The following is a 27,006-nucleotide window of genomic DNA, read 5'->3' on the forward strand; positions in this document are numbered from 1 at the left end:
GAAAATTTTTATTGGTTATTTTTTATGATTTTTATTTTTTTTAAGTAACTAATGGTTTAAAGTTAACTTTTCTTAACTGAGTCACATTATATCATTTTTAAAAGTTAAAATAAAAAAATTGTATGAAAAAATGTGTTGATGATCTAAGGCCAATTTATTTTTTTAATCCATCTTTTTCTCTGCGGATCTAGCTTTAATTTTTAAATTTGTCATGTAGTCCCAAGTGACATTATTTCTGGATCATGTGGGGCATTACAGGTTATTTTAATTGCACATAATTTTATATTATTGATGATATGTCGATATGAAATGATTTGGGTTGGAAACAGCATGGTCCTGCTTGCTGGACTCCATCACTGAATCTGAAAATGGCGAAGCTTATGCGTGCTGTTCGGTACAGTGCCTATGGCGGAGGACCTTCTGGCTTGAAGGTATCTCTTCTTCTTCTTCTTCATTTTCTCATCACTTCATTCTCTTCTTCTTCTTCTTCTTCATGTTCCTTCGTGTTGATGTATCTGAATAGTTTGCTGATAAACAAAATAATCAAGACTTGATGCTTAAGTGTTTGGTTTCATGCCAGTAAATTGTTAAAACTATGGTTTTGTTGTTACTTGTTCTTCCTAGAATTGTGGTTTTGGTGGTTTTCATCACAAACCAAACATACAAACGCTCTGATTGTTGTTGTTGTTGTTGTTTCATTTCCGATGTGTTTCAGATTCTAATTCAGAAGTAGCTTTCGTGACCTCTCTCTCTCTCTCTATCTCTCTCTCTCTCTCTCGGGATAAAATTCATTTTTCTCTCTAAATATTTTTTTTTTAGATGTTTTGGGCATCTTGTACTAAAGCACAAGATAATATCTCTCATAAATAATTTTTTTTAAAGGCAAAATCATCCTACCATAAAAAAACCCATCATTTTTTCTATTATTTTTCTGAAGTTAAATAGTTGTGGGGCTCCCATGTGTTGTGACAAGAAGGTATTCCGATACATTTTAACCATCTGACAAAAACCAAAGGGTTAGAAAGTGATTAGTGGCAGGAACTTGCCTAATTTTAGCAGCGAAACGGTGGAAAAATGTTTCACGAGGCCTTATTGTTATTGTACATGAGTTCCACAGCCATTCCACTTTAGCAAATAACAAAAAAGATGATAGATCTCTTACAGAAGGGTTATTTTGCTCTTGAGAAATTGTTTAGAGAGGATATTTTATCAACTTTCATTGCATGATACTTAAGGCTCTTGGACCAAAAAAAAAAAGTTTAGAAGAAGAAAATAACTTTTACTATATATTTTATTGATTTAGAATGGCATGTGATTTGATAATGGCTTGAAGTTACATGCCGTTAAGCTACGGGGCTATTTGGCAGTTTTATTCATGTGGCATCGGCTTGGGAAATGAACTTCATTGTTGAAAGTAGTATTAGCACTTGTTTTACTTGTAATTTTGTAATATTTAGATACTCTAATAACGAATATAATATGATTTTGCAGCATGAAGAAGTTGGGATTCCCAGAGCAACAAAGATGAGGTTTTGATAAAAGTGGAAGCTGCCAGTTTGAATCCATTTGACTGGAAAGTTCAGAAAGGCTTTTATCGCCCACTTTTTCCTCGCAAGTTTCCCCACATTCCTGGTATTTTCTCACACTTATTTCGCTTTATCATTTCAGCTTCTCATCCATAATTTAAACTTGACAAAATATAACATAACGGGTATTTTGATTTTTTATTTTGTTTTTAGTTCTATTTTGTTTCGTTGTTATTGATCTCTTTAGTTTGATAGGATTGTAATGTTAATCAAATGCATGTAAAGACTATGAGTTATCATTGACTAATACTCTATTGATTCTCTTTGTTTACATAGTAAAAACATGTTGTCATAAAAATAAATTGACTGGTTATGATTAAAAATAGATTAAAATATATAAAACTTTCTTTCACTTTTGAGGCAGTTGCATGGAGTCTTTTACATTTAAAATTTAAAATTAATCTATTTAATCTTTTTATTCAGCCATGATAGTTAATTTTAAATTTTTAAAGATAAAAGGTTACATACAACTATTTCATAATTTAAGAAAATTTGTATATTTTAACTTTAAAGATAACAAATATAGAGTAAAAATAACTTCATTTTACATTTGGCTTAAACAAGATATGAAAGAAGAAAATAAGATTAAGTGTATGTCAACAAAAGTAATAATATAGTTAATATCAAAATTAACTTATTCGTACCAGCTCATGGTCCTTATATATATATATATAATTACAAGAACAAACAATGCAAAAAAAAAAAAATCAAACTAAAGGACTAGAAATAATAAAATAAAATTATAAGAATTAAAAAGAAAATACAGGAACCAACTATTATATTTTTTTTCTAAAAAATTTATAAAACACACAATTTCATAGATCAAGAATAGGATAGCTCACATCAAAATCCATACAAAGTACGGGGTTTATAAACTTAAATTTTCATAATTAAATCATCAATGTAATGTATAAAATTCGTAGTATATCATATTATTTACAAATTATAAATATGATAATCTTTTTAACATGCATGAAGTTTCTGTTTTTTTCTTCACATATTTTTTCACGAAGCTCCCCGCAGTTTTTTTTTTAAAAAATTCTGAACATGTTTTAGCCAAATTTAAATATTGAAAAAGTGGGCATGATTTTTGGGGAAAAAAATAAAATTATCTCTATTGTACATCTCACAAAGAATAATATCAAATTAATTTAATTTATGCATTGCAAATATTTTAGAACAATTGCTCTGAGGCTATTCCTTGCTGGAACAGGATTGGATGTAACTGGAGAGGTTATTGAGGTTGGCCCAAGTGTTCAAAAGTTCAAGCCGGGTGATTCGGTTGTGTCTTGGATTAACTCCTTTGTAAGTACCCCAAGTCCCTTTGTTGCACTGAAATAATAACTGCACTTCCACATTGCTCTTGCTATACTCCCTCACCATTATAATATAAGATATCTTTTAAAGTATTATTTAATTTAAAATATAGGATATTAAATAATTTTTATAATTATCTTTTTAACTATACCCTTACATCATTTGTCATTTTTTTTTTTGAAAAAATGATACTACAACATTGGAATTTAATGAGGGTATAATTAAAAAGATATAATTTTTTTAAGACATTAATGTTTCGCCTAATTTTTTTAAAAACCGTGAAATAGTTACTAATGCCTTATACTCTCTCTGAACCATAATATAAAGCATAATCTAAAATCGTCACTTAATTAATAATATTGGGAATATGTTTAATATGTATGTTATATATTATATTAAATACATTTATTACTTATTATATTCTACTCAAGTAATTAACGAATGTGTTTAATTAAATAAATAAGTGTTAAATTTATTCTACTTAAGAGTACAACAAAAGAGATATGAAAATTGAAAAAAAAAAAATCAAGATTTTAATTTTTTTTTAAGAAACGTGAATTAGTTAACAAGGATTGGTATTATTGTTTTCTTTCAAGCTAGATTAAAAGATTTATCTTATGGTTCTTGAAATTGATTTATGGTAGAATGGTGGTGGGCTAGCTGAGTTTTGTGTTGCTAAAGAGAGTGTCACAGCATTAAGGCCACAGGAAGTCTCAGCTTCAGAATGTGCAGGCTTACCTGTTGCTGGTCTCACAGCTCACCAGGCAATCATCCAAGCTGGGATCAAACTTGACGGAAGCGATCACTATCGAAAGAACATTCTGATAACTGCTGCATCCGGTGGTGTAGGTCACTATGCAGTTCAACTAGCAAAAATGGGAAACACTCACGTGACAGCCACATGTGGAGCTCGCAACATCGAACTAATCAAAAGCTTAGGAGCTGATGAGGTTATGGACTATAAGACCCCAGATAGTGCTGCATTGAAGAGTCCATCAGGTCAGAAATATGATGTTGTGATACATTGTGCAATGGGGATTCCATGGTCCACTTTTGAGCCTAACTTGAGTACTCATGGGAAGTTATAGATATAACACCTACTCCTAGTGGATTGATGACATTTGTTCTAAAGAAACTTAGCTTTTCCAAGAAGCAACTTGTGCCTATGGTAATGATTCCAAAAGGTGAAAATCTTCAATACCTGGTTGATTTGGTCAAGGGTGGGAAGCTTAAGACTGTGATAGACTCTAAATATCCTCTAAGTAAGGTTGAAGATGCTTGGGCTAAGATTATGGATGGTCATGCTACTGGGAAGATCATTGTGGAGTACTAGATGTGAATTATGGCACTCTGTAATGCAGCAATCACATGTGATGTGATTTGAAGTGCCTGCAAATATTAGAAATAAAATGAACTAAATTGCTGTGGTTTCTTGTTGTGCTGGTCTCTAAGATTGAGTGTATTCTTCTTGTTTTTTTCCCCCAAGAGAAATTGTGTAATGATGTGCTCTTAATTAGGAAATAAAGTGACTTATGCCTTGCAATGGTATTGTTGTTCGAGGCTCTTGAAGCTGGCTATGAATTAATTCAGACTGCAAAAATTTTGGGTTAACTAAATTCCACAACTAAATTGGGATGGCCAGACAATCAATTGTAAAAGTAAACTTTTCTATTATTTAATTTATTGAATAAATAAAAATGGAGATTTTCCAGGGGGTTCAATGCACGGTTTTAACCTCCCAAAAGATCTACTCTCATGTTACATGCACATGGATTTTTTATCCTAATATATGTATAGATGTGCATACATCTTAAATCTCAAATAAGAAGAAAACATCTTTTTCCAATTCCACCGTCAAATTGTTATTTTAAAAATAACTTCTACCGAAATTTTGTTTACAGCAGAACTATCCATCAGTATTGTACAAACTGTGTAAACAAGATATGCAAGCAGGATCTGTATACTGGAATTCAACATCAAAATCAAATGGATATTCAAGATGAATTCAGCATGTAACAAAAGTTCAGAAGAATTTATAGTTTGCACATAGAGCTTCAGGAGATCAATCAAATACGTCGCTTCTTAGGGCGCCGGCATCCGTTATGGGGAATTCGAGTCGTATCTTCAACGCACACAATTGGACTTCTGCCTGCTCGAGAATTAGTAAAGCCATCTCTCCAGCTCTCTATTGCCTGCCTCTTCTTCTTAAAATAAGTAAATCCTTTCACTTTAACAACAACAGATTTCAGTGCCAACCTCCTGGCCATTCGTCCAACTTCTTCAGCTGTAGCTTCAGCAGCATACCTGGCAAGCTTTTGTCCTCCTTTCATGTCTTTCAAACACCCAACTGAGGACTTAAGTTTTACATTTCCTTTAGAGTCCGTCACAGTAACGAAGGTATTGTTACGCAATAGCTTTATATGAACAACATCATGATCATGCTCTAAATTATAGCCAGAAAGTTCAGCAGCCCCCATAACACCCTTACCATCTGTCTCTACAATTCTTCTCACAAAGTCCATAGGCCTGGAACTCGTCTTCGTCTCAGAATCATTCTCACCGAGGAGGTTTACACTTCTTTGAGAGTCCGGATTAAAACCACGGGAAGCATTAAAATTTTTGTCCAAAGTGTTCCACCCAGAATTCATACTTGAAAATCCTCTAACATGTTCTGCAGTTTCAAAAGATCAAGTTATCCACATCAGACAACCAAGTTCAAAACAAACTTTATGTTGTGGATAGATTATTCACTATCAAATATAGCATCACGCGTTTCATTAGGTGTGTAACACACCTTGTTTTCCTAATTTCACACTTTCAGAAATCTAATTTAACTATTACATAAAGGTAAATTGAATGTACTAAGAAGCAGGAAAATCTAAACAGATACAAGACACAATTTAAACAATCTTTTGCAATAACGCTAAAATTAACAGACAATTTTTTTTTTTTGGCAAGAAAAAACGATGTTTAAAAGTAATTTGAACTGTGGTGTCCTATTGGACATAACTGCCCATTCTTCACAGAGGTTAATCCATTCAATCTAGAATTAAATGGCCAATTCAAGCAAATGAAAAATATAAAGGTAGCAAATAAAATCACCCGGTATACTACTCCCAAACCCCTGTTTTCAATTCCTAATACTTTCCCTGACAAAAAAAAAAAAAAAAACAATCTTAATACTTCCAGCAAAAAGAAGTCAGTATTATAATATCATACCAACTAAAGGCCAATACTGAAATGTTTGCAACCATGTCTACAAAATCTGAGTTCTAACCTTCTTCCAAGCCCCCAGATAAAATCATCTTCTCACAAAGGCCATCATTAAATAGAAATCAGAAAGTGAGCTTTTAGAAGAGCAAGGTTCAGCTATTAGCACAAATACCAACTCTTAAATTATCTAATTTCACCAAATCATTTTTCACTTCCTCAACTCTCGGCAGTCACACAAGGGAACTCCCAGCTAATCTATGCCAATATCAAAATTCAGGTAAAAAATTTCCTTTCAGAACACTTGCTATCAACCAAGAAGGAATAAAAATTTACCATTGCTTTGCGGGAACACCGAGAAGCACTTGTACAAGCTTGCAGATTCTGAGGATCCATGAGATCTAAGAGCTCCTAAACTGCCAAAGCTTCGAGCTGAGCAATTGACCTCAAAACGAAAAGGCAGAGACGAAGCAGAAGAGGATCGACTGGCATGGCGAATGAAAGAGAGAAAACGATGCATGTTCCTTCTAGGGCCGTCAGTGTTACTGGTTTGATTCTGGAGAGTTTGTGACACGACGCTTTTCGCTACTCCGTGATTGTTCACGAAATGGGGTCCATGATGGAGCTCCGAATTCAGCCCGGGAATGTCGATGGCCCAATAAAGCCCAAGACAATTAAAACAAGTTAAATTACTTGTGTAGTACCCACAGAAGAATGGAATAATTACACTCAAGTTCCCCATAATACAATTAAATACCATAAAATTTATTAATAACTGAGCATACCAAAATGACAATTAAACAATTTAATTGTATTATGAAAATCTAAACATCACAAATTGCACCCTTAAACCCAGAAGCCATCCATTAAGGGGGAAAAACTTTTGTGGCACATGCTTCACTTTAGTTTAACTTCAGTTTGAGAATTAAAAAAATTTTAAAGTTTAGTAAAACACTTTTGGTAATTACAAAATTTTATATGATTATTAAGGATCAAAAGTTCTTTGCTGGAATTTTGAAACTTTTTTATCCTCAAGTTAAATTAAATAAATATATCAGTTCCAAAGTGTGTTTATCCTAATGACCAATCCGATTCACAAATAAAAGAAATTATAATAATATTTATTTATTGTTTCCTTAAAATTATTTATAAGAAATTAAAAAATTTATAAGATAATATATTCCTCTATATAATGTTTAGTATGACATTAGGAAGGAAATAAGCTGATCAAGAAAAGAAAAAAAAAAGGGAATAAGAATAAATAGAATTAAAATTACTAAAACATTAGTACTACTGTTTGATATAAAAAAATTAAAAAGAGCCATGATGGGTAATTTTAACATACGTCATTGGCTCCTATGAGAAACAATTCTTTTCCATTGGTTTTAATATGAAAATTATTGGACCAAATCAATATCAAATCAAAATAAAATAATAAAATTTATAACTAATCATTTTTTAATAAAACAATAAATTAAAGTCTTATAACCTAAATTATATTCTATATAAAATAATTTTTTTTCAAACAAAACTCTTTTTTATTTTTATTTATCCTTTATATGAACATCCAAAAGATATACTATATGTGAACATTATCTGCCTTTACTCCGTCCCCTATGCTTTGATCTGAAGAAACAAAAAAGAAGTATGGTGTGAAGAAGTATATCATACTATCATTTTTGAAACAGGAATAGTCAACCAAGAGTATATAAACAGTTGAGAGGGGGAGCATCAAAACGGGAATTGGGGGCGATCGCGCAGGAACGCCGGTAATCCCCCAAAAATTCGATCCTTCACGGTGAATCAGAGCATCGTTTGTTCCGGTTCTTGGAGTCCACGGTGTTAGCACTCTGTTCTTCCCAAATTCAGCAGAGTGCAAGCATATCAGAATCATCGCCGAATTTCCTTAGAATTTGCGCTTTGATGGGTACAATCATCTATAAAGCTATGTTGGGTTGACAAAAAAATGGCTAAAGCTGAACCTAGAAGTCGCATCGTCATCGGGCCGTTGGCACAGTTCGACCTTTCCAATCACTCTCGAAGTTCAGTTCGATCACTCGCCATTTTTAGAGAATCCGATTCTCGAACTATATTCTATGTTGGCACTCAGTCTGGAACGGTCCTTTCACTCACTACAGATCTTAACAATGCAGCAACTAGTGCCCCCGCTGCTACAACTGAGTTGGAACTTTCCAAAAACACTTCCTTTTTGAAGAAGCTTTCTTTGCTGAAAAGCGTTTCAGTTGGTGATTCCCCTGTGGATTCCGTATTGGTACTCGGCGACATAGGTAAGCTTTTGTTGCTTTCCGATGGGTCATTGTTTTTGGTCGATTCTGCTCTGACTCAGCCGCCAAAAAGATTGAGTTTTTCGAAGGGCATTTCTTTAGTTACACGGAGAATGCGGAGTAATGAATCAGAAGGTTCAAAGTTTTTAGGGAATATAAATAGCTCTTCAGAACACTCCAGTACAGGTCAACGACTAATGCAAAGATTGGGAGGTGTATCCAGAGCTAATGGTTTGAGAACTAAGGAACCTGAACTCCACGGCGAGGAGAATTATGTTTTTGCTATTGTCATTGGCAAAAAATTAATGCTTGTGGAGCTTCTTTTTGGCCATGGGGCTAGTAGAAGCGACAAAGACATCAATGGGGTGACTGGGTCTCTAGTGATTTTGAAAGAGATTCAGTGTGTTGATGGGATAATGACAATGGTATGGCTCAATGATTCAATTATTGTTGGCACTATCAATGGGTATAACTTGATTTCCTGTGTTACAGGACAAAGTGGTGTAATATTTTCCTCGCCAGATGTATCTCGTCCCCCACGTTTAAAGCTGTTGCTGAAAGAATTGAAAGTTCTTTTGTTGGTTGACAATGTGGGCGTCATTGTTGATGCCCATGGACAGCCAGTGGGTGGTAGTTTGGTCTTCCACGATGGCTTGGATTCTGTAGGAGAGATATCGTCTTATGTGGTTATTGTGAATGGTGGGAAAATGGAATTGTATCATAAAAGATCTAGTACTTGTATTCAGACATTACCATTTGGTGGGGAAGGAATTGGGCGTTGCATTGTTGCCTCTGAGGAAGAAGGGGATGGGGAATTCGTTGCTGTTGCCACAGCCACCAAGGTATGTACTATTATTAATTTGGGGGGTACCGTTTCATCGTTAATGTATATGTTTGTTCTCAGATGGAAGTTTTACGTGTGAAATTTTCACTTTATGTGGATGGGTGGCTTAGTCTTGTCTAATGCTTGATTTCCTGTCAAAGTCTTTGTTATGCACCTTCGCCTATGATGCTTAAGATTAACCAGTTCATGAGAATGATTTTCCATCCAAAAAGGTCATAAACAAAAGTGGGGGATGAAGAATTCCGCCTAGATCTGTAGGAATTAATTAGTTTGTAGAGTTGTGAGTTGGTGGTTTGGTATCAATTAGAGTGTGTTATTGGTCGTCTACGTTGTAGCACCAGCTTAGTTCATTGGCAAACCTCTATCAAAGTAGTACGCTTATTCTTCTTGAAGTTATCCTAAAAAAGAAAACAAATAATCTAATATATTCTTGCAATCTGGGCACTCATACTCAGATGGATATTAGACATGTGTTTCAACATTTAAACAGCTGGAAATACCGAGCCAGAAGCAGACAGTGATCGAATCGAACTATGAGCTTATGCAAATATTCTGGATCTAAGTGCTTTGTTGACACTGATGACCCTTTTTCTATTGATAAATAATATTGAGATTTTGAGATTATTGAGAGTTCCCAACTTCCCATAGTATTTCCCTGCTAGTACTAGTCAATTAGGTCTCAGTGGACTGACAAACCATCTAGATATTTAGGATCCACGGTCAAACATTAATGCTACTGGAAGTGAAGTTGCCACTGCTAATCAATGAAGTTATTTTGATTCAGTCTTTTTCCCCCCTAAAAATTAAAATTGATGTGTATTACTGCTCAACAATGGCTAACTATTTTTGTATGAATATCCAAGATCTTAATATTTCTGCAATTGAGGATTTTTTGCATGTCCAAGATAACCTTTTTCTATTTGGCCTTCGTGCAGTGTTTGTGGTCGATTAAGCTGGGTCAAATCAGGCTTCTGGAAGCCTTGGATTTACTTGATCGAAGTATATATTGAATTATGTTGGTCCATCCTTCATTTTGAATGTTGTTTAAAACTAGTGTCTGGTTGGATAGTACATATAAATGAAGCCTCCAGGCTTAATTGATTGCAAAAAATTATGTATGTTATATCTAGATCACAAATAAATTGAGTTGAATTCATATTATTGTCTGACTGATATAGTATATCGAACTTTTTGGATTATTTTCTTGTTCTATGACTTAACATTCAAATTCTAACTTGTTATTTTATTGGCCATTGTACAAGATCTTCAGTGATTTACTTTTTAACATATTATCAGGTGATTTGCTATCAAAAATTACCTTTGGAAGAACAAATAAAAGACCTTCTTAGGAAAAAGAACTATAATGAAGCCATATCATTGGTTGAGGAGCTTAAGGTTGAAGGTGAAATATCAAAGGATTTTCTATCTTTTGTTCATGCACAAGTGGGATTTCTCTTGCTCTTTGACTTGCATTTTGAGGAAGCAGTTGACCATTTTCTGCTTTCCGAGACAATGCAGCCATCTGAAGTATTTCCATTTATAATGCGAGATCCAAATCGCTGGTCCTTGCTGGTACTTTTTGCTTGAATATCTCACTGCATCTTTTATTGTTTGGATTTAGAGGATAAGCTGAATGTCGTTGAGGTTCAAACTGGTTTTTGTAGGTTCCTCGGAATCGGTATTGGGGTTTGCATCCTCCACCAGCCCCACTTGAAGATGTGGTGGATGATGGCTTGATGACAATCCAAAGGGCTTCTTTCCTGAGGAAAGCAGGTGTCGAAACTATAGTAGATAATGATTTTTTTGTGAATCCTCCGAATAGAGCTGATTTGTTGGAGTCTGCAATCAAGAATATTAGCAGGTTTACATTCTTTGCAGTTGTTATTTATTTCCATCTTTAGGTTGCAGTCACCACAGTCTGTGTCATTGAGACTGAGACGCCTATAAAATGCCCCTTCATACCTAACCTGTAATTCTTTTGAATGTTGAAAAAGAAGGATTTGGGTAGGAGAATAGAAATATATTTGAAATATGCAGGTTTCAGTATAGTAGTATGATAGTGATGCAAAATTTAACAATGATCTCCTTGAAAGCTTTCTCAAAGCTATAGTCACGCCTTGTTATTTTGTGGTGGTTTTGTTAAGCATCTTTATTGATGAATGTCAATTTATCTAGGTATTTGGAGGCTTGTCGAGAAAAGAACTTAACGCAATCAGTGAAGGAGGGAGTTGATACCCTTTTAATGTATCTTTATAGAGCCCTAAATCGTGTTGATGATATGGAAAGGCTGGCATCTTCTACAAACTGGTGTGTTGTGGTATGTGCATGTTATTAATGTTTTGCAATTAGACAAGTCAGAAGTACTACTGCATTGTGTTTATTCCATTGATCCAAAAAGTTTTGAATGAAAATTTTAATTTGGGAAAATAGATTTCTTAGTAAATGGCATAGCTCTTTTGTTTTTTCTTGATGATTTTAAAGGTCTTAATGGATTAAAATATAAGTAAAAGCTAAAAGGAAAGAAAAAAACGCAAAGTTTAAATAATGTGAAATGGTTGCTAAACTAAACAGCTATCCTCATCTGTCGGCCTGTAAGATGATCTAATAATATACATGGGTGGTACAGGAGGAGTTGGAACAAATTTTAGAAGGATCAGGCCACTTGCGTACCCTTGCCTTCCTGTATGCAAGCAAAGGAATGAGCTCAAAGGCTGTGGCTATTTGGCGCATCCTTGCAAGAAATTACTCTTCAGGGCTTTGGAAAGAACCTGCTTTAGAGAATCACCTGCAGAATAATGAAGCAAAAGCTTCTGGTAAGGAAGTTGCTGCGGCTGAAGCTTCAAAAATTCTCAAGGAGTCATCTGATCAAGATTTGATTCTACAACATCTTGGATGGGTATGTGTGGTTTTTAGTAAATATGGTATTTATGCAGGCTGATTTGTTTAACTTCATTATTTAGATAATCATTATATGATTCCGTTTTTTTCCTTTCTGTTTTTGACAATCTTTCATATCAGATTGTAGATATCAGCCAGGTACTTGCAGTTGAAGTTTTAACATCAGACAGACGAGAGATCCAGCTTTCACCTGGTTGGCTTTAACTTTCTTAGCATCTCCAGCCTTGATAGTTTTTGTAACTGTCACTTTTTGTCATTAATGTGGAAGAAAATTTTGAATGCACTGTTAACTGCTGCCTTATTTGTATTTTATACTTGTGGTTCTCCAGTATAAGCCAATTTGGTTTGCTTTACACCAAACAGATCCAAACCACAGACAGTCCCCCCATTTAAGATTTTTTTGGGCAGAGCTTGATGGTGTGAGGCACTATGTGTTTTAATTGTTTGGTGATTAAACTGTAGTGGTGTTATAATATTTTGTCGCATCTGAGGGGTAGTGGCTTTATTAGATATTACATCAGTATTATGGTTATGTCATGTGCCTGAAATTATATGAAAATTTCAGTCGACCTTATGAACATCATGGCTTATTTGTAGTCCTATATTTTATTGAACAAGATGCCTGTATATGCTGGAAAGGAAGAGCATGCAAGGGATTAACTTTCCACCTGTGCATGTGTTATTGTCACATAGACTGTCCTGAAATATATTTGGCGGCATTGTTTTGCAGAACTGATTGTCAATTTTGATGATGTACTTTCCTAAATGCTTCTCCACTATCATAGTAATGGACAGTTTTCACTGCATTCATTGTGCATAGTGTATCTGAGGTATTGATGTATAATTATTTATTTATTGCAGATGCGGTAATTACAGCTATTGATCCACATAAGGTAGACATTTTACAAAGGTATGCTATGTGTCATCTGTTGGCACTTGGCAGTTTGCCCATTTCTTTAAAATTGCTCTTAATCTCTCAGGATTTTTTTTAAAGCTGTAAATCTTCCTCTTTTTAAGGTTGCTTTTCTTTTTCTCTCTAAAAAAGAGTTTTTTATTCAGCTTGGTAATTATTATTATGGTTGCTTAATACCTAATTTTTCCTGTTGTGCTTACTATTTTTAGTCATGTTTCTGTATAGAAAGTAGTAAGTATAAAAGATAGAGAAGCATAAAGGATGGAGGATAATATTTCCTACTCCATTAGCATAAACAAAAATATCAGTACGAAATGATGGTTAAGTAACAAAACTTTCCAATTTGTTCAGTATATGTAAAGGAAATTTCCTGAAGTACCATTAGCAATACCTAGCCTGATGTATAATAAAACTCTATTCCAGCATAAATTTAATGGCCCAATTGGTCCTCTAAGGTTATCTTTTGTCTTGCCATAGTTCTGATCAGAAGCTTAATTCTCTTTGCTTTCTAGTTCTATTATCAATGAGGATGTGGGAGAAACCTTTGAAATGTCATATCATCCTCTGTAAAAGTCTCTTAGAATTATAACCCCCATGCCAATGTTGAACACACAAGCGTAACTTGTTGAATTTGATAGTTTTGTTTTGTTTTTGGCCAATGCATTTGATAGGTGTGTAGGTGAAGTGTCTAGATTACCTGTTGTAGTAGTTAAAAGAGATGAGATGCTAGATTATGGGTTTCATTTGTTTCTTTGAAGTATGTCAGTTTTACTTTGGTTACTCACTCTTAAGTTTCTCGTACAAAATTGTATAGGGTTACCTAGATAAATTTGGTAAACAAATAACATTATGTGTATATTTTTGAAATTATATATATCGAATTATCTCGCACTACTTTTTTTGTAAATTAATATGCATGTTATTTATAATTCCTCCCCATTTTATATTCTTTCTTGCCGAAACTCTGCTTCCTTCTTTCACATGGCTTCCTTGTTATTCTAGGTATCTCCAGTGGTTGATTGAAGAACAGGATTGTAGTGATACTCAGTTGCATACATTGTATGCCCTCTCACTTGCCAAATCAACTATTGAAGCATTTGAGTCTGAAAATTCTGATAGTGGAAATGTGGAGGTTAAAATTTTGGCCACTACAACAAACTCCATATTTCAGAGTCCTGTCAGAGAAAGATTGCAGATATTTTTGCAATCCTCAGACTTATATGATCCAGAAGAAGTTCTTGACTTGATTGAAGGATCAGAATTATGGTTGGAAAAGGTCAATTTGATTCTTTTGACCTCCCTTTCTTGGATTTTGTCTCTCTGATTATGTTGATTTTATTACTAACTATATGTTATGATCATTGCCATTTCTTAAAAGTTTCTTTTCGTTGAGGTACCTTGGATATGTCTTAAGAAGTAAGGGGGAGTGTTAAATTGATCAGGAGTCTCTTATTATCTAGGAGTCTCAAAGTTATCTCCACTTTATTTATACAGATGGAAAGCTATTTTTCTTCAGATTACTTTATAATTTATCTTTATCTTTAAGAACTTATCTTTTAGTTGAAAGAAACTTATTTCTGAATGTTGTAAATAAGGGTGGTGCAATAGCTGTGTGTAGGGTTTTTTTTTTTTCTGGCTTAAATTCTGTGAATCATTCCTTTAATTAAACCCTACATTTCAGTACTTTCTTTTCTTCTGTCTAAAATTTTCCTTTTTTATGATCCTTGCGTTGGGGAAGGGGCTCATCCCCTGAATTTTGTCTGTTTCCTGCCCTGTAGGATGATTTTTTAACTATGTTACAGAAATATAAAATCTGGAAAATAATAAATTTGGATTTTAATGTCAATATATTCTTCAGTTTAACTTCTAAGTTGAAGAAAAAAGAAAGAACAAATTCTTTCTCGCAAGCAAGGAATTTTTTTTTTTTAATTCCAGGTTTTGTTGGCATTTGACCTTTACTTCACTAAACATTTATTTTACTTCAAACAAAATCATAGGACACGTCCCCTTCCCTTTCTTTGTTAAAGATCCAAATGTTGTAGATTTCCTTCATTTCCGATCCAAAAGTAGGAAGAGTGTCCTCCCTTTATGTACAATCATTTCCCCTTTCCTACGAAATGCTAGCCTCAGGGCAAGAGATTTTGAATTTTTAGTTTATTGTGGCTCACTTTACAGGCAATACTATACAGAAGACTTGGGCAAGAGACCTTGGTCCTCCAAATTTTGGCTTTGTAAGATTCAAACTAACTTTGACGTTTCTCTTGTTTTCATATAGATATTCATGAACATATTTTCACCAATTGCTGATAAAGGTTTATGTGTTTTCGTATTGTATTTCTTTGGGTAACATGGGCCTTTTTATGCTTCAAGGGTAGCTGACAGATACTGATCTTAGGCATTCTCCATTAAATGAAAATGCATTTCACTTGGTGATGTTTGGCGGGGCTTGATATATGATGTTTATTTCTGCTTACATTATACATGTGAAATGCTGCTTCTTGCCCCTGGTTTCTTTGTATCTTTGCTTTTTCATAACTGAAAAATGAACACTAAAACTAGGTAAGATCAAACTACAAACGAGTAATAGTAATAGAAATAAATGGAAATATCACACGCAATGAAGCATGTCTTCGTGGAAGTTTCTAATGACTATGTCCAACACTTGCCTTCAAGTTGACTGTCTGCAGTTCAAAATAGATGTGAATAGTTTTGGAATTTCCAGTGAGATACTAAATTATATGTTTGTGTGTTGAATTAATTATGATTGGATGGGAATTCCCACTTTACTTGGGATTCATGAGACTGGATATCTCATGCACCTTCAAAATTTGAGTGTTTAGGATCTTTTTCTTTTATTTTTTTTAAAAGATAATGGGAGGGTTTGTACTCTAAACACTACCCATAACCTATAGAGATGTCATTGCAAACTTTCAAACTAAGAGATTAAAATAAAATTTGAATGAAACTATAAGGACCAAAAATTTAATTTAGCAAAAAATTTATTTCTAGTAACGGAACACTTGAGTGCAAGTGGTTGACAAATATGATCAATCATAAACCTGTATATTTGTATTTACTATTTATGTGTTATGGATCCCAGAAAACTGAAGGACAGTGAAGCTGCAGAGCATTATTGTGCCGAGATTGGCAGAGCTGATGCATACATGCAGTTTGTCTTCCTTTTACCCATTGAATGCTTTCTTAATGTGTAACTTTTTAAAATGTGCACGTCTTATAACAGTCTTTTGCCTTTTCTTTGTTGTTGTAATGACGTCAGGTTGCTTGAAATGTATTTGGATCCTCAAGATGGCAAGGATCCAATGTTCACTGCTGCCGTTCGCCTTCTCCATAATCATGGAGAAGCTCTGGACCCATTGCAAGTTCTAGAGGTATTAAAATTCATTATTTTCCAATAATGTAGAAGAATATTATTCTGAATGTTTTCATTTCATTTTAAATCCTATTGGCCAAAAAACAAAACAAAAAAATATTTGGCAACATGCACGAACAAAAGGAGTGGGAGTGTCTCAGCATCAAGATTGGGGGAATATGTATTTTCTGAGGACAAATGAGATTATTTTATGTAAACCAATAAATAAATGAACCCCTTATAAAAACTACAAGGATTCATCAAGTCATCAGCTCGTGTAGGAATTAGGATGTAAAGGGTTTTAATAGATGTAAAATCACTCGCAGAATTTCACCCACTCATTCTCTGTATTATTAATTTTGGGATTTATGGTCTTAATAAAAGTTTGGCCTTGTGACAGAAACTGTCACCCGATATGCCTCTTCAACTTGCTTCTGAGACTTTGTTAAGAATGTTAAGGGCCCGAGTTCATCACCATCGTCAAGGGCAGGTACTTCCATGTTTTCCCTCTTTGATCAATGGGCTTTTCATTTTCACATGGTGACATGTCTTTCAAGCTTTTCTGATAAAAGAAGGCATATTATCAGGGGGAATAGGGAAAAGATATAACTAGGGGAAGAATCAAAAGTCTTCCAAAATATACAATTTTTTTTTTTTTGGGGAGGGGGGAGAGGAGGGGGAGGACATTGGCATGACAAAGTTGACCAATATTTTTTAGTACAAAAAATGAAAAATAAAAAAGCTGACCAATATTTTTTTATGTTGAAGATTTGCGACCCCTTAAAACAACCATGGGCTGAACACCAAAGTGAGTCAGTAAACACAACCTTGCCCCATTACAAATGCAAGTGTGAAGATTTTCTCTTTGAGCGAAATATGCCAAAGAATCGTGAATCACTGTCTTAAAACTTTATGCGGGAATCATTCAGCAACTGTTTCAGAGGGAATTTTCTTTTTTCTGTAATGATAACACTAGGCCAAAAAAATGGGGGTTTTTGGTCCTTAAAATGGAACTTGGATATGGACGTTGGTATAGTTTATCATCAAGAATGGGTGATCCTCTGTCATGAAGCTTTGCTAATGTGAATTTGGGAGCATTCCCCCAGATTCTGGTTACCGTGACAATTTTGCTAGTTCCTCGTGTTACATGGTATCTAGATCATTCAGCTAGTGTTCTTTTTTCATTTGAAGATTTTCTTAGTATGACTTGCTTGTGGCTTCTCTTAAAGAAGGAAGAAAGGGGAAAAGAAGATAAATATGTAAAGAAAGAGGAATGTACATACAGTTAGCAGCAGAGGAGTCATTTTTCTTAGTCCTCTAGTTTTATATTTTCCATTTGACACGCTTTTGTCTTGTACTTTTGCGGTCAACCAATGTTATGATGCAATAGCTTTGTGACTTCAAGTTTCTTTCCCAGATTGTGCATAGCCTTTCTCGTGCTGTAGACACAGATGCGAGGTTATCAAGATTGGAGGAAAGATCAAGGCATGTACAGATCAATGATGAGAGTCTCTGTGACTCCTGTCATGCACGCCTTGGTACTAAGTTATTTGCAATGTACCCTGATGATACCGTTGTATGCTACAAGGTTTGTGCATTCCTTATCTCATTTACAATCATGCAGCTATGTGTAATTTTAGACGTTGCGTACATGTTTGTGCAACAAGGTAAATGATTGGCCATTGGTTGAGGTGTGTACTTTTAGAGTTGATCAATGATATCCTCAAAAAGGAACTGCTTTTCTACTCTATTGTTGCGTCCATTCTTGAACGTTGGTCCTTGTCGTTTAGTGATACCCATTACTCTAGTGATGTCCGAAACTTGTGACTTCTATCTGAGGTACTGTATAAGAAAAACTTAGTTTCTTATTTGGTGAAAAGACATTTCTTAATTAACAATGCTTATCTTCCTCAACTTGCAAGTTCATTTTTTTTTTAATTTTTTTTTGGGGCATTGGGATGGCATAATGAGATCAATCTGTTATTTTCTCTAATGATGATTGACTTTGGAACAAAAGTGAACAGGAATTAAAGCTTAAATTATAATTTTACGTTCAGGGAGTAGAAGTTTATATATGTATGGAGTTGAAGGGCTTCATTTGTATTATTTTTTCCTCCGTGGACTAAGTTGACTAAATTCTGATTGGTTGTCTGACAAAATTCTTATAACTCTCAATTGACTGTTATGTGGGGGAACATATATTTGAGTTTGTTAGGAACTCTTCTTTGTTAAGCATTGTTTTGTAAGGTTAGATTGTTTAAATCACACTCAAAATCTTTTCCAGTGTTACCGGCGTCAAGGTGAGTCGGTGTCTGTCTCAGGCCGTAATTTTAAGGAGGACATTTTAATTAAACCGGGTTGGCTTGTGGGCCGGTAATCCGGAAACTAAATGCTGATATTATATGCCAAGATTGCTGAAGCAGGAGAGCCAGAGGAATTGCTATTTCATGCCATGACCCAACTCTATTCATCAAATTTTAGCAAGTGGAATCTGCTGGTGAAGAAGATAATTGAGTTCAAGCATCAAGTGTATATCAGCGTGATGCTAAGGATCACATGATGTTGCTGTACATAGATTTGTTTTAAGTTCCTCATTCTGGCAATGGCATTGTAAATTAGTGACGTGGTAAATTGTAAATTTTGGCTTTTAATTTACTACTACATTCTTTCATATTAGTTGATAAATGCATGGTTAGCTTTTATAGTCCCACTAAATTGGAACTGGTCGCTGAGAATGGACACTAGTTGTGTCATGTATAACTGAGAGAATACATGTTTCAGATGATGATCGTGATAGTATTAAAACAAGTCCTTTGGTTACATTGTTGTCCTTGCTCTCCATCTTGTTTCTTTTTGCAAGTTTTGGGAACTTACAAAGAGTCATGGTAGGATTCACAATTGAAAGAGTTGCTATCTTTCTTTCTTTCTTCTTCTTCTTCTTCTTTTGGTGGCCAAAGAGTTGTTTTCTTAAAAGATAATAACGAAAGGAAAATAGAATATTGAAGTGCTTGTGATATGGTTTTGAAGAGGGCCTGGGATACGAACTACAAGAAGGTGCTCATAAGAAGTGACTGTGCTGAGGCTATTCCTTTGATATGTACACTGTTATGAGAGGAATGCTGACAGGGCTATTTTAGCTGAGATTCAATCGTTTCTTCAAAGAAATTGGATGGTGGTGTTAGTTCATATTGATCGCAAGCGGATGCTGAAGCTGATGGCCTCTGGTTTTAGTTATTCCTGCAGTCTTATATATTAGTCACCTTTTAAAAGCATAATCTAATTTATTTTATAAATCATTAGTTGATGGAATAATTGTTTTAAATTAAAATTTTCAAATTATCCTTGAAAAATGAGAGAGAGAGAGACAAAAAAATGATATTATATTTTTTTTTACTTTTTACTCGAAAGTTATATTTAAAATTTCATTTACTTATTCCTTATACTTTTATTGTATTGATATTAATAAGATTAATGAAAATGACTTATAAATAAAACTGAAAGGAGTAATTTATTTTTGCTTGTGCAAATAATAAGAGCTTATTTGGCATTATATTCTAAAAATAGTTTTCTATTCTCAAAAATAAAAAATTTGTTTAGTAATGTATTTTTAAAAAGTATTTTGAAGAAAAAAATCAAATATTATTATGGAGAATAGAAAAACAGAAATAATTTTTAGATGTCCTAAAATTATTGTTTTGGAGAACAAAAGAGGATGCGAGAACACTTGTTTCATTATTTTTTTTATTTTCAAAACATATTTTACAAAATATCACTTCTCACAATAATAAAATAAAAATAATTTTAAATAAGTCCTAAATTTTTACTTATCGTTGGAGCTCCCATAGCCACTAACAATGATAATAACTTATCAAAATCTAAACAAGTTTTTAACTTTTAGTGCTCTAATAGTCGGTTGGAGCTCTGGTGCCACCGTGCCAGCGTAGGTGGGTGGAAGGGTGGACTTTTTTAAAAAAATAAAAAATAAATACAGGAAGGGAATTTTAATAACTGACCAAAAAATTTAATCACATTTTAATCCCTTGATTCTTGCATACTATTTCAAAAATCCATGGTCCTTTCATGAAATTATCTTAGGGTTTTTAACGTTATCTTCAGTCTTCACACACTGAACCATGAGCCGTCTCCCTTCACTTTTTCCTCTTCATCAATTGACCTTGCAAGTGCAAAGAAATAATTTATGTTAGACTCTTTTTTTCTTAAAAAAAACAAAAAGTACAAAAGGGCAAGTTGGACATTTTAAAAGCAAGCAGGGTTAAACCCACACCCTTCTAACAAGCGAAGAGAGTTGGGTGGCTATAGGCTAAATGGCATTTTAGACTACAGTGTCAATCACTAATCCTCCAAAAATTGTTAATCCCAAAAAATTAAATAAATACACTCTTTCGGCTTTCAGTCTTTAATCAAGACACTTTTAACCACCTCACCAAAATCAAGAAGTTAAAGTAATTAATTTTGTTTAAAAATTGAATAAAATTTCAATTTTACCTATGTTTAAATAAAAAAAATTAAAATTTTCATTACATTTTATCTCATTGTTCATAAATTTAAATAGAGATAATATTAAAAAAAATATAATTAATACCTTACCAAATGGTTTATATTAAGTACCTTCAATATCTTTTAGAGTGTGTATAATAAAAATAAGAGAAAGTACAGTAGTTGAGTTTTCATAGAGTATACTATTTTGGGTCACATCTTCATGTGACACACTTGTTCAACATCTCATTATCATTATCTAATCCATCAATCTCTTCTTCATGTAAAAGCACCCTTGTGCCTCATGTTTCTAGATCCAGCCAAATCTTCATCAAACCTTTCTTGTCCTAAACTTTAGTTAAATTTATTTTTGTAGTTTTACATTTTATTCAACAACACTATTTTTTATAGTATTTATTTTTTGGAAAAAAATTAATATTTTATTAATTTTAAATTAATAGAATTTAAAGATTTTTTGAATTCGTATTTTTGAAAATGTTAACTTTTTCACCTTCTTATTAAAAAATTATTCACAATTTGCCTCATTCCCAATATACACTCCTCATTAGTATTGATTAAAGATTATAATTATGATAGATAACTAACAAGTGTTAGTCTTAGTGAAAGAAGTTATGACAGCTTAAACATGAGGTTTCAAGTTTAAATTCATTTGAACGTAGAAAACACTAGAGCTACCTCAATTAAAAATTGTAAATGGTCCCTCTAAAAGCACTTTCACATGAAGTAGCCTGCTAATAATCAATAATTTGTTTTTTTACCAAGAATAATCAATAATTTTTTGAACAATAAATATATCTGTAAGTGTTAAATATGTAAGTTCTAGAAAGAATAAATATTTAGTGTTTTGGAAGATATTTAGAACAAACTAATTTATAATTTTACAAACAAATAAATAAAATTGAAATATAAGATTTTTGTTTTCGAAAAACAAATTAATATTATCCTTAAATCAACTTGTGATAGGGCACCTGATATAGCCAACTTCAATTATAAAGGTTTTTGTGGTTATTAAAATTGATATTGACCTTCAAATCCAAATCAATAATAGCCAATAACTCTCTATAAGAGATTTGTGAGAGGCAAGGACTTTTTGGTCACATTGGGTGGCTTTCAATTATCGACCTTATGCATGCTTCAGGGGACGTACAGTATAATCCATGGAAAAGCATGTTGACAAAAAGAAAAAAAAATATTATAAAATTTAGGTTAAATTGTATAAAATTTTCCTAAATTTTGAGGTATATGCACAAAACTTATCTCACCTTTGAAAGTTTAAAATTTACTTATCTAACATTTTTTTTAACTATAGACTCCTCTACCATTATTTCTTAGGTATCTTACTCATATAAATTGCTACATTATATTAAAAAAAGATACATAATAACTTATGTGGCATTTTATGTAAGCTAATGATAACATTATATAAATTTTATCCATATTTTTTGTTACTAGTTGTGCATATTTTTCTTGTTTTAAAGAATAAATTTTTATTGATGTTTTTTTTTGCATTAATTTTTTTATTGATATGATTCTTTCTCAAATGTGTTAAAAATAATTAAAATATTTTTTATGCCAGATGTTATGAGTATCACATTAATTTAATATGGCAAACTCCATTGAAAAGATAACATAGTTATGTATAATGGTAGGGGGCTTTCGAAAAAAATAAAAAAAATTAGAAAGATAATTTTAAAGATTTAAATATTAGAGGAGTTATACGTAAACTGCATTAAAACTCAAAAATTTATTATATTAAACGGTTTATATATTTTAGCCTGAAATTTATTATATTTATGTTATCATTTAATAATTATTGGATAAGTGCATATGAAGTCTGTCGAATTGAGTTGTCAATAATTATTACTCCATTAATTTAATATTATAAGGTATTTTTTAAAAAAAAAAAGTATTATGTTAAAACACATAAGATATTTTGAATCTTTCATGGTACAATTAATAATGTTTTTTTAAATACCCTTAATTAAATAGTGAAATTAACGAGATTTTCTATTTAAAACATTCTATTAAATAAGAGTTAATATGAAAAGAACATATAATTTTAAAGATAATTAACTAACTTATTGAAAGCATAATTCAATTAAAAGTATTTTATAGTGTCAATGGCCTTATTGTTCAGTGGCATGCAAGCTTTTCTATAAGCAGAATGTCATGAGTACAATTCTATTTATAACTTTTAAGTCATTAATGCTTATCGTTTTAATTAAAAAAGTCTAATAATATTAAATGAGCGAGCCCAATTCTGCCATGGGTGCACAAGTTCCTTTAACAAGATGAAGGACGGCCAAAAAAAAAAAAAAGACTTGCTATAAAATATGTTATTTGATAACATAATACTAACTAGACATATTACAAAGTTTGGAAGATGTATGATTGCAGTGATTTTGATTTATGAATAGTGCAATTTATATTTTTACAAATTTCTTATCCTATGTGTTACAAATTTTATTATATACTATTTTTTATTAATTTAAGGGTCATTTTCGTCTCTCAATTTCTATTTGAAGAGTCATTTTTGCCTCATAATTTAAATATTTTATAATAAAAAATATTAAAAATAAAATGTAGTGTCTACTAATGGGAAGAAAATGATAAGATGATTATGAAAGACATCTTTAAAATTAAAAAATAAAATTGACTCATAATTAGCTTTAAAATTTTTTGTAACATTTCGTATATAGTTTAGATACGAAAATAACCCTTAATTCAAATTTGTTTCATAAATCATGAGCAAAAAATAGATTGAACCCACACAAGTACATATAAGGGGAAAACGTTTTCACTTATTATAGCAGGCTTGTGTCATAAAGGATTAATTTTCAGTTTTTGTGGTTAAAAATGGATTTGGAGCATATTACATAGCCAACTTGGGTTATCAAGATTTGTGTTGCGTGGTTTAAATTGAATTAGCCGTTACTCTCTCTTGATGAAGATCAGGGGCACTTGGCATATTTTCGTTTGTTTTCAACTGTCACCATTCCTTGTCTCAGAATCTGACAGTTTGGAGTCAACTAATGAATGGAAAATTATTGTTAAGAATCTGAAAAAATAATAATATTTATTAGAAAGGATCATAAAAATAATAACTAAGAAAAAATATACATTTCGGTTCCTATACACTTTGCTCATATTTTGCTATATATTTCTGTACTTTTTTTATATTTTGGGTCTCTACACTCTCATTTTCTGATGTTATAAGTCCTTAAATGAACAAAATGAACAAAGTGTAAGGATCTTAAATGAACATAAAATATTAAAAAATAAAAATATAGAGATTCAAAATGCTAAAAAAAGTGTAGGAATATATTGTAAAACACGAGTAAGATACAAGAATCAAAACGTATGTTTTTCCTAATAATTATCTAGAAGGACCAGATATCAAAATATAAATTTTAAAATAAAAAAACTTGACAAAATTTTCCCTAATCAATTTTTTTTTATTTTTTTATCTAACCACATTTCAAATTAAATTGATAGTTACTGACAATGGTAAATAAATAAATAAATAAATATTTTTTTTGAATTACAATGATTTAATTTTTTAAAAGTAATGAATTTAAAATTATATTAAATTAATTATTTTTTAAAATATATTGATTTAATTAAATTTAATACTTTATTTTTTTATTTGCGATTGAAATTTGCACAACTTTATTTTTAAAATATTTTTTTTGTAATTTATGCAGTACTTTACATTAATTTGAAGGCATTATTAACGGCTTTTATATTAAAGTTATAGTAGTCATTACACTTATATATCTTGGTCCTTTAGCATGATTTTATTTTTATGGTCTTTTATAATAAATTTTAGCAGAATACCTCTCTCTAATTTCCCAATAATGAATCAATGAGGACCACACTTTATAATTTCAAAATTTTAAAATATTAAATAATTTTGCACTTTTTATATTCATTCCTTAATTCTTTAGAAAGATAACTACGTGGTCCCACAGAAGGATTTATTTTTCAAAAAATGCCATGAAATGTAAAATAATTTTGAAGTCCTATAGGTCTGAATTGTAAATAAGTTTTGGAGTACATTTATTAAAATGGCCTTACCAAAATGACCATGATGAGAGGCTTTTTAATTTTTAAATAAGGACCTTTTAGTAAATATACACAAAAATTTATTTATAATTAATGCTTGTGGGGTTTAAGAATTATTTTTACATTTTATGAGACTTTTTAGAAATTAAATTTCTTCCGCAAGACATCTTAATGAATTTCCCTAATTCTTAATTTCGAAGGTGCCAAAATTTATGTTGGAAAGATAATGTATATGAGTTGGAATGTTGAATAAATGACCCCAAAATTAATGCAAAAGATTTGACATCCTAAAATGTCATTATTTTTCTTATTTAGTTCTTAAGTGTCATTTACCTGTTATTAGATGATTATAAGGGTACGTATTACTAACATATATTTGTGTTCATTCAAATTTATAAATTTTCAAAATGTCCTAAAATAATAGCAAAAGTGACTTCTTAATTTGAAATTAAAAAAAAAAGTGTTTAGATAGTTAGCTGGTCTTTGACTCTTGGTCACGCGTGCCTCCATAAAACCCTGAAATTCTATCACAAAGTGTTTGGGGAGTAAAAAGCACACAGGCGGGCAACCCAAAAGAAAAAATGATAATAAAATTTTTTAAAAATATATAAATAATAATTCAATCTCTTAAAATATCATAATTTTTTTAAAATTTTTACAAATTTTTCTGTATTAATAAATTTATATAAATTATTAAATTATTCTTGTTAAAAATAAATTATTCATAAATTTTATTTAAACATTCACAACTTTTCTTTTTATATTTACAACAATGTAATAGCAAATAAAAAACTTAACATGCAAAGTTATGATTTTTTGTTACATTATTATAAATATAAAAAGAAAAGTTGTGAATATTTAAACAAAATTTGTGAATCATTTATTTTTAACAAAGGCAATTTGGTAATTTATATAAATTCATTATTAATAAAAAAATTTTAAGAACTTTAGGAAAATTATGATATTTTGAGGGATTAAATTATTTTTTGTATATTTTGAAGGGATTTTGTTGTCATTTTAAAAAAAAAACCACACAAAATGAAAAATTACGTACGCCACAATTAATATTTAATAATTAAATATGTGCGTATGGTTATGGTCCCATGTTTCTTATTTTGGCCTTCTTTTGCATTACTAAAAAAGGCAATCTATATATAGGACGAATTACATTTAATGATCCAAATCTTCAAAGATTGTGGAAGTGTGAATTTGTGTTCTACGTACCGATAAGATTTGAGTACGTGTCAATATAAATACACCGTTGCTAGAGTTGTTATGGACAATACTTGATTGATTAGATGTTGCATAAAAAAGAATTGTTCGCAATTATTTCCTACTAATTGCATCGTCCGGAAAGAGCAGCGTTTCCTCAAAGGCTCAAACATCATATAATATCTAACTTTTAAATCAAATAGTAAATTCCCAAGGTTTATTATTGTCGCCATTTTCTTAAATAGGACTGCACAAATACCAGACTAGATCGGGTTGAATACCAACCTGAAGTCTGGTTTGAATGAAAATTAGGTTAAAATTTTTAGTTCGAAGATCGGTCCAGTCCAGGTGAACCTGATACCTAAACTGGGCTAGACTTGGTCCACCGGGTTACTAGACTAGTCCACTGAACTGGATCATGATTTTTTTTTTATAGGTGATGTGTATATTCTATTTCTCTTAAAACCTCAAAAGAAGGTAATGTCTGATTTTTTTAAAATCTCATAGGAAGATATAGACACTAGCAGCCAAAGAAATTACCAAAAATGCTTCAGAAAGCAAGAGATAATGACTTTTGCAAAGGCATAGATTTTGCAGAACAAATGCTTCAAGAGGTTGAAAAGAAAAACCTCACGTAGAGCACAATGAGAGCTCTATCGCTGTCACCGCTGTTGGACGACTGATCTTGAAGTTCTAGTGGAGGTGTAGTAGCACCCAAGGTTGAATCGATGGAGGAGAAGAGAAGCTCTCTCATCTTGTGCGCGCGCCAATGTTGTAAGCCTGCAGTT

At 32.0% G+C, this 27,006-nt stretch overlaps 2 protein-coding genes and 1 pseudogene across 3 annotated transcripts; 2 read left to right on the plus strand and 1 right to left on the minus strand.

The window, feature by feature from the left end:
• The first annotated feature begins 368 nt into the window (after positions 1-368).
• On the plus strand, positions 369-4,446 carry LOC129291492 (quinone-oxidoreductase homolog, chloroplastic-like; annotated as a pseudogene).
• A 426-nt stretch (positions 4,447-4,872) lies between these two features.
• Positions 4,873-6,855, minus strand: LOC129290043 (probable ribosomal protein S11, mitochondrial). The gene is made up of 2 exons (XM_054926760.1): positions 6,450-6,855; positions 4,873-5,574 (listed from the first exon to the last, which is right to left on the minus strand). Exons 1-2 carry the CDS (start codon positions 6,853-6,855, stop codon positions 4,970-4,972), a joined length of 1,011 nt encoding a protein of 336 aa, XP_054782735.1. The 3' UTR covers positions 4,873-4,969.
• Positions 6,856-7,737: 882 nt separating this feature from the next.
• LOC129290568 (vacuolar sorting protein 3) lies at positions 7,738-19,243 on the plus strand. 2 transcript variants are annotated; one of them, XM_054927367.1, is made up of 14 exons: positions 7,738-9,240; positions 10,539-10,814; positions 10,907-11,103; positions 11,418-11,559; positions 11,869-12,138; positions 12,261-12,333; positions 13,002-13,050; positions 14,056-14,329; positions 15,229-15,284; positions 16,154-16,222; positions 16,331-16,442; positions 16,824-16,913; positions 17,841-18,011; positions 18,905-19,243. In XM_054927367.1, the coding sequence occupies exons 1-14, from the start codon at positions 8,080-8,082 to the stop codon at positions 18,935-18,937; spliced, it is 2,973 nt and encodes a 990-aa protein (XP_054783342.1). In that variant the 5' UTR covers positions 7,738-8,079; the 3' UTR covers positions 18,938-19,243. The 2 variants fall into 2 exon arrangements, with proteins under 2 accessions (XP_054783342.1, XP_054783341.1); XM_054927366.1 differs by having other exon boundaries at positions 7,742-9,240; positions 18,708-19,243.
• The last annotated feature ends 7,763 nt before the right edge of the window (positions 19,244-27,006 follow it).

The sequence above is a fragment of the Prosopis cineraria genome, unplaced genomic scaffold (genome assembly GCF_029017545.1).
Source record: "Prosopis cineraria cultivar Desert tree isolate PC_DT_omini unplaced genomic scaffold, ASM2901754v1 PC13, whole genome shotgun sequence".
Lineage (NCBI taxonomy): Eukaryota > Viridiplantae > Streptophyta > Magnoliopsida > Fabales > Fabaceae > Prosopis > Prosopis cineraria.

Bases quoted from the DNA above. Each gene is read 5' to 3' on its own strand.
- LOC129290043 (XM_054926760.1), bottom strand. From the start codon at position 6,855: ATGGGGAACTTGAGTGTAATTATTCCATTCTTCTGTGGGTACTACACA. The intron at 5,575-6,449 runs GTAAATTTTTAT...TTGAAACTGCAG, and splicing joins GGTGTTCCCGCAAAGCAATG to AACATGTTAGAGGATTTTCA.
- LOC129290568 (XM_054927366.1), top strand. From the start codon at position 8,080: ATGGCTAAAGCTGAACCTAGAAGTCGCATCGTCATCGGGCCGTTGGCA. The intron at 14,330-15,228 runs GTCAATTTGATT...CTCACTTTACAG, and splicing joins CAGAATTATGGTTGGAAAAG to GCAATACTATACAGAAGACT. The intron at 16,223-16,330 runs GTTTGTCTTCCT...TAATGACGTCAG, and splicing joins AGAGCTGATGCATACATGCA to GTTGCTTGAAATGTATTTGG.